The 7,174-nt window shown below is 33.0% G+C and overlaps 1 protein-coding gene across 1 annotated transcript; it reads right to left on the bottom strand.

Moving 5' to 3' along the window:
- Positions 1-2,469: 2,469 nt before the first annotated feature.
- On the bottom strand, positions 2,470-6,481 carry LOC105670080 (uncharacterized). Its single transcript, XM_067354248.1, has 5 exons — positions 5,530-6,481; positions 5,061-5,396; positions 4,566-4,971; positions 3,939-4,403; positions 2,470-3,497 (listed from the first exon to the last, which is right to left on the bottom strand). Exons 2-5 carry the CDS (start codon positions 5,355-5,357, stop codon positions 2,707-2,709), a joined length of 1,959 nt encoding a protein of 652 aa, XP_067210349.1. The 5' UTR covers positions 5,358-5,396; positions 5,530-6,481; the 3' UTR covers positions 2,470-2,706.
- Positions 6,482-7,174: the final 693 nt, after the last annotated feature.

The following is a 7,174-nucleotide window of genomic DNA, read 5'->3' as shown; positions in this document are numbered from 1 at the left end:
TAAAAATTCTGAAAAAAAATCCATTGCATTTTTGGGTTTTTTATTACCGCCTATAATATAATCTAATTGTTTCAGATCTCTAGCGACAAATTTATTCAATAAAAATTGCTTGATTCTTTATTTAAATTTTTGCTGTACCAAAAATTGCTATTTTAAATGTGTCTTATTTCGTGTTATAATATTTCAAAATTATAATTTAGGAATATATGCATATTTTTTGAGCATATATATTAATTAATTCTTTTCTTTTTTTCCAATTATATTCTTAAATAATATAAATAATATTCTTAAAAATAATAAAACAAGCAAATATATTTCTCAATTATTATGTTTTTTTTTATTTTTTTTTTGCACATATAACAATTTTTATTTTTTAATTTAATTTAATTTTACAAATTATTTCGCTAATTGTAAGATAATTCGCGGCTATTTTGCTAAAATATTATTTAGAAATAAATTACGTATTTATTAATATTTTATAAAAAATAAAAATTTTTACATATATATCTTTTTCAATCTAGTGATATAATTGTAACATTACACATTTCATTCAGATTTCATCGTATAATTTTATAAATATTTTCCTATCGGGGCATGTTATTAATCTTTTAATTTTGAACATTTTCCTTAACAACATAGCCACCCGACATATTTTATTTTGCACTTGTATTTTGTCGGATTGTAATGTAGCGTCTATTTTGCGAAATTTTTACTAAGTGTCGAATTGCAAACATATACTATTTTGTCGAAGTGCAATGTGTAACGCTTCATTTATTATCTTGTATATCGCCGAGAATGGTCTGATATCAGACCAAAACGTTTGAATTAATTTTATAATAAATGATTGTTTTTTGGCACACGAAGATCTGTGGCTCTAAGCTCTTTAATATTTCCTTTAATTTTTAAATCGAACGAGTCTTTCTTTATTTACTTTTCTTTTCTTTTTTATATATAAAATTACTTTTGCGATTATATCATTAATAATGGTCTTTGCATACTCCATAATTCCGAACTATTATCTCTATCTCTCATCTCTGTGAATTAAAAAGCGGTTCTCTCTAGATAAATACATAGGATCCAAATCTCGTCTCGTGTCAATTCCCATCTCCCGGATAACTCGACGCTGTCTGCTTTCGGGTTTAGTGATCTCGTATCTGCGGGATCTCGTGCACACGTGCGACGCACCTTACCCATTTTGCGACAGGGCGATCATCCCCAACTTACAGCACGCGTCGCTCTTCGTCACCCCATGTCGAACTGCGGGGCGTCAACTCACGCACACCCACGCATCGAAGGGAAGATAACTGTCGCGCGCGCTCGTGGGGTCACTCAACACGACGGCGGTGGCGACGACGACGACGCGAACGACGATGAGATCGCACACAATCCGCCACTCCTTCCGCGCTTCCCCTTCCTCTCGGCCACACTCACGACGTCGATGTGTAACAACCCTTACCGACACGGATGGCTCCCTCTGTTGGGGTTACACAATCGCGCCCTGATTGATAATTTATACGGTGCGTGCAGGTTATTTGATTATCCGCCTCCAACTGGCTCCAGGCGGCTCGGCTTCGCACACGGGGCGCCCCGTCGCCGCCGCCGCCGCCGCCGCCGCCTCCATCTCTTTTAACGCTTTTCTCTCTCTCGTCATCACTCTGTTTTTTTTGCTCGGTGCTTTCTCTCCGCCAAGTTGTGTGTCCTCGCATTCTTTTCTCCTTCCGATGATTTAAGATCGAAACATAAAAACAAAAGCACACCGATCGAAACCGGTATATAATCTCTGCGAGTTTCACGATACACAACTTTGTGTTAAATTTATCGCTGTGTTTTCATTTCATAACACGGATAAATTTATGTTAAACATTCAATTCGAATGTTACAAAGTGGCGCGCAAGATGCATCATTTTACGAGACGATAAAGTGAATTTATTCGATTTATTGCAGATACGCAACGAGCGTATGGATGAAATCGACATCTACTATACATGTTGGGGGGGGGGGAGGGTTTGTGTTGTTGTCAAGTATGCGCCGGGTGCAAGGGTAAATATGGACAATTACATATTTTCCCTTCTGATCTCTTGAGATCGCGGCCAGCGGACCCCAGCGAGAGGGAATCGCGTGACGTAGTATTATTATCGCGTACGAAGCCGCTCCTTCTTTATAGGGTGGTTACGCAAGCGGGGGTTGACATGCGGGCAAAGTGACTGTGCTGTGACAGAATCAGTCGACAAGGGGGGAAACGCATAGTACGTTGATGGCATAATTGGTATCATTCGAGGGTCTTCTTTTGAGGTGACCCATCGTGCACAGCCCTATTACATGCACACAATTATGCGCATCTCGTTTTATGCGGTTTTTCATTCTCGATCAAACAGAACGATGCCGATCAAAAAAATTGCAGATTGATTAAATTTTTTTGCTTTATTTTTTCCAATTTTACTGAATATTTCTTTAATCGTCAATGTAAAAATACTCGATTGTTCTGATTTTTTTGGAATAACTTTTTTGGAAAAATTTTGTATAAAATGAAAAAAATTGTTGCAAAATATATTTTTATTGTGTACGAGTAAAGGATTTTGTGAAAAACTGGTTTTATTGACGTAAAGTTATTTCAAAGGAAACGAGCCTTGCTTGAGAATATTTTAATATAAGATATTATCTTATGTTACTCGCATTACATTTTACTTTAGAATATTTCGCAGATCTTTATTTAATGTTTATTTTTTTGTTCCGTTTCGCGTATATTCTCTTCGTTGTATTTAAGCTCTTTGGATTCAAATCCTTCAAATTGGAGGAAGTCAATCTTGGTTTATCGGCACCGAATAATCCTGTTCTGAAACGAATGTTCTGCTTTATGTCGCTGCGATTTGCGGTTGCGCAATCGTCCTCAGCTGCCTCGCGCACTTCATTATCTTCTACTCTCTTCGAGTGATCTTTTGAATTCTTAACCTCAATGTTAATTTTTTGTAGCTTTTGGCTAATCTTCTCATTTATTATGTTACTCTCAAGACGTAATGCAGCGGGTTCTTTCGTTCTCAAACGTTTCCACGTTCGTATGGGTAATCTGGATAAGTTCCTCTTCTTTTCTTTTTCTACTTTTGTACGCAGTGGAGTACCTGTCATTCTCAAAGAAAATATCCTCTCGGTTTTTCCCACTTCCTCTTCGAGTGTTGATCGCGAAATAGACACATTCCTCCGATCGATTTTACTACTCCCCAAATTTCCACGATGAAGAGTCGTGTTATTTCTTTCGTTTGCTTTGTACGCTCGCTCGTCGCTTTTCGAGTCTGCGATGCGCTTAAACGTTTTTGCCGATCGTACCATTTCATTAGAAAATTTGTTGGAAAGCTTATTGACGAATTTGTTGCGATACCGACGATCGTCAGCACTTGTTCGAGCAGAAATAGCATTCACAGTTTCTTTTTTGTGCACAACTGTTGAGGAGCTAATGTTCTTTTTTCGTTCAATCGCTGAACGTGGCTTTGCCTTGCTTAAATCTATAAAAGAAGATGAAATATTATTTACAGAAGATGATGGAATGAATCAGTAAAATACATTTATTCGTGTCTTTTGACTAAAGTTAAAATTAAAAGTGATAAGAATATTAACTAAGAAATATTAACAGATAAATAGAAAGCGTTCTTCTAAAAGCACACCTCGTGTCTATATTATTTTTAAAATATAAAAGTTTAATACATTTTCTAAATATATTCTTTTCTTATTATTTCTCTTCTCTAATTAGACCTTAATATACATATAAAAACTAGCCTGATAATAAAAAATTGTAAGAATAAGAAAACATGCAACGTTTGTGAAACACATAAATTTGAATTGGAATATCGTTATTATAAAGACATCTGCTAGCGCTTCTTCAAACTTTATTAAATGTTCACAACGGAGTCGGCATAAAAGAGATCTTTACATTTTATAACACTTACGTTTTTTCGCGGAACTCGTGTTCGAGATTTGTTCATCGATAAATGTTTTTACAGGTCGAACTTGTGGAGAATTCGTGTTTTGCATATTCAATTGCAAAACTTTGGGCGTCTCTGTCATTGCATCACTTTTTCTACTTTGATATCTCGCGCTTCCAGTCCAAGTTTTTGGCGAGAAATTTTCTTGGCTGTTATTCTGCTGCATATTCTCGGATTCTTCTTTCTCAAAATCGACAATATCACGTTTTTGCTGCGTATTAAAATTATGTAATCTTTTTCTTTGCGGCATTATTCTTTGCGAACCACTGTGGTTCTTTACACTATCCGGATCTGAAAACGTTAATTCCTCACGATTTTCTTCGTTTTCCAATGGTACAAAGTCCCAGAAATCATTCTTCGGAAGCACGTTGGAATCAACAGCATCGGAAAAAATATCTTGGTGTTCCATATTACGAGTCTTTCTAAATTCTGTACAAGATTAACGTATAAAATAGATTAATAAAAGCGTAGAGAAGAAATTTTTAAAAATTTATTCATTAACATTAACAAGATCTAATTTTCCAAATCTATGATTATTAAGGTTTAAAGTTTAAGTATTAAAGTTTCATATATTTTATAAAAATAACTCACCCGCCTCATAATCATAAATTTCATCCGTTTTCGAGAGAATCTTTGTTTGTCTCGGTTGAACGTCAACAGTGTGAATTTCATGAAGATTCCTCTCATCTTTATCAGTATATCTTTGTGAAAAAGTGTTTTCTCCTTGATGTGCGCGATTGCTTCGCGCAAATGGCGATTCGAAATCTCTTGAATAATCATACTGTGCAAAACGTTCTTTCCGAGAATGTCCAATTGTATTTTGAGAAGCAACGTATTGGGTGTAGTAGTCGTCTTTGTATTTAGTGGCGAAAGCGGATTTGGAGAGATCTAAATTCTTATAAGGTTCCTCCGAATCGTAATCTATATCGATGTATACGTCGACATAATTGTGATTATTTCGCAACGCTTTTCCTCCGCTATAATTCCCATTTCGAATCTATAATCAATCGAGAGATATATTTCAAATATCAAATTAAATGGTACAATTAACTTTTACACTTTTAATTGACCTTTGTGTTTACTTGCCTTATAATTGTTTAAAGTTGTGCGAGCGAAATTTTTTGATCTCTCGTTGTGCCATTTAGCGTTTCTACGAATCGATCTAAAATTTTCGACTCCTCTACAATGCCGTTTGTACGAACCGCGTGGAAAATGTACAGGAAAGGTGGTCTCCGTGTCGCATTCGGCATCCATCAATTCCACGATCTTGTCTGAATGACCGTATTCAAGAGGTCGGAAGATTGGCAGAATCGGTTTTGCGTCGTCGACAAAAAAGAACATTGGATTTTCAAGGAACGCACCCATGCTTAGCCGCGTACGCATTTACACGATATATTGCGTAAAATGTAAATATTGTAAAATCTGTGAATAAAACGTAAATATGAATAAAAATATATACTCTCACAAAATTGAATATTTTCGAAGCGCAACACAATTTGCAATTAATATTTTATTAATGTGCAGAATTGCTATTAACATATTTTTTTTATTTTACCTATTTCTAGCAAATTTTAAACGGCAAAATGGTAGATACGCTTTGTGTGTGTGTGTGCGGCGACAATGGCATATTTCTCATTGAATTACTTTTGTGAGCCATTATGAGGTACACGAATTTTCATACTTTACATAAAAGATTTTGATTTTGACATTTTTTGCTCATCTGAGCGAGAGATCTAAGTGAAGTAAAATCAAGTGAATCAACCGATTCGAGATATTGAAGCAATATCCGAGATGACGAAAAAATCCAAAATCTTCCATAAAGTTTAATAATATTTCTTAAGTTAATATTTCTGCTTTTGAATTTTTATTATTATAATTGCACAAAAACAAGATAAAAATCAATAGAAATAGCAATTCCTATTTCCTTCAGTTATTTATTATAATATCTCTGATTAACAAATTGTTGATGTTGTACTGACATAGATCGTAACATTGATTTTTTTGGTCTTGAATTGATATTATGATACTTAACTTGTAATTTAAAATAGGAAATATCTCATAAGATTTTCATTCATTTTTTGGGCAATCTTGCCTTTAAAATATTCACAACTATTTTAAAAGTATTAACTTTTTATCAGTAGAAATAAAAGATGGTTGTAAATAGCAGCAGAACCAAACAAATATAAAAAGTATTTTGATAAGACAATTATAATTGATATATACATATATTTTTTGTATAATACACACATTGTATTAGCTAATTTAATTAAATACACCATTTATTTTATTCTAAGATATAGTTTTCTTAATTTGACACACAAACACATGCACACACACACATATATGGTGTCCCAAAAGTCCCGCAACGAGCAAATATCTCGAAAATAAAGCATTTTTGAAAAAAATGTTTCAAATAAAAGTTATAAGATTTTAAAACAATCTTGGAGTCGTCTATTTTACCGATTTCTTTTAAATAGATTTTTTTGGCTTTGTAAAATAAAAAATTTTTTTCTGTTATTAAAGTACGAAAAATAGAAGGTAACAGGTACCGATCTATTTTACCTTCTATTTTTCGAAGAATAAAAAATCCTTTCAAATCGACCGTCCGTACTGTATTAATATATGTACTTTAATTACAAAAAAGGATTTTTTCATTTTACACAGCCAAAAAAAAGTAAAATATATTTTAAAGAAATTGGTAAAACAGCCCTGGTGAAAAAACATCTCATAATTTCCTAGAAAATTTTAAGAATTTTTTATAATTTTATTTTATGAAAAATTCTGAGAAAAAATTTCTTATTTATTCATATTTTTAAAACATTTTTTAGAAAATTATTTAAAAAAAAAAAAAAAAAAATTATTAGCCGGGATTTTTAAGATTACGGAATCTGATGTAATAATGTTCGATAGCTGTATAGCTGCAAGCGTTATAATAATAATTATTATGAAAATTATTTTTGCCAATAATGTTATAATTACAATTTATATTTCATAAGCGGTTTTTACATTTATTATATATGAAATGTAATAAATTCAATATTTGTAATTATTATATATTTTGTATAGAATTTTTAAATGTTATGTATGCGAGTATGTGTTGTAATAAGGTACATTTTTCTGTATTCTATTTAACGGAATATTTCTAAAAAAAATTTACGATTTATCAGCTTCCATATTTTGCCCTGCCTTCGAGTACATTT

This window comes from Linepithema humile, chromosome 1 (genome assembly GCF_040581485.1).
Source record: "Linepithema humile isolate Giens D197 chromosome 1, Lhum_UNIL_v1.0, whole genome shotgun sequence".
In the NCBI taxonomy this organism is placed as follows: Eukaryota; Metazoa; Arthropoda; class Insecta; order Hymenoptera; family Formicidae; genus Linepithema; species Linepithema humile.
The sequence above is the reverse complement of the archived record's forward strand: the minus strand, read 5'-3'. Positions and strand labels throughout refer to the sequence as shown.

What these genes read in the sequence shown, in the direction of transcription:
- LOC105670080 (XM_067354248.1), bottom strand. Translation starts at nt 5,357, where the DNA reads ATGCGTACGCGGCTAAGCATGGGTGCGTTCCTTGAAAATCCAATGTTC. An exon ending in CAACTTTAAACAATTATAAG is followed by an intron (nt 4,972 to 5,060) that starts GCAAGTAAACAC and finishes GATTGATTATAG; the next exon opens with ATTCGAAATGGGAATTATAG. An exon ending in AATTTATGATTATGAGGCGG is followed by an intron (nt 4,404 to 4,565) that starts GTGAGTTATTTT and finishes AATCTTGTACAG; the next exon opens with AATTTAGAAAGACTCGTAAT.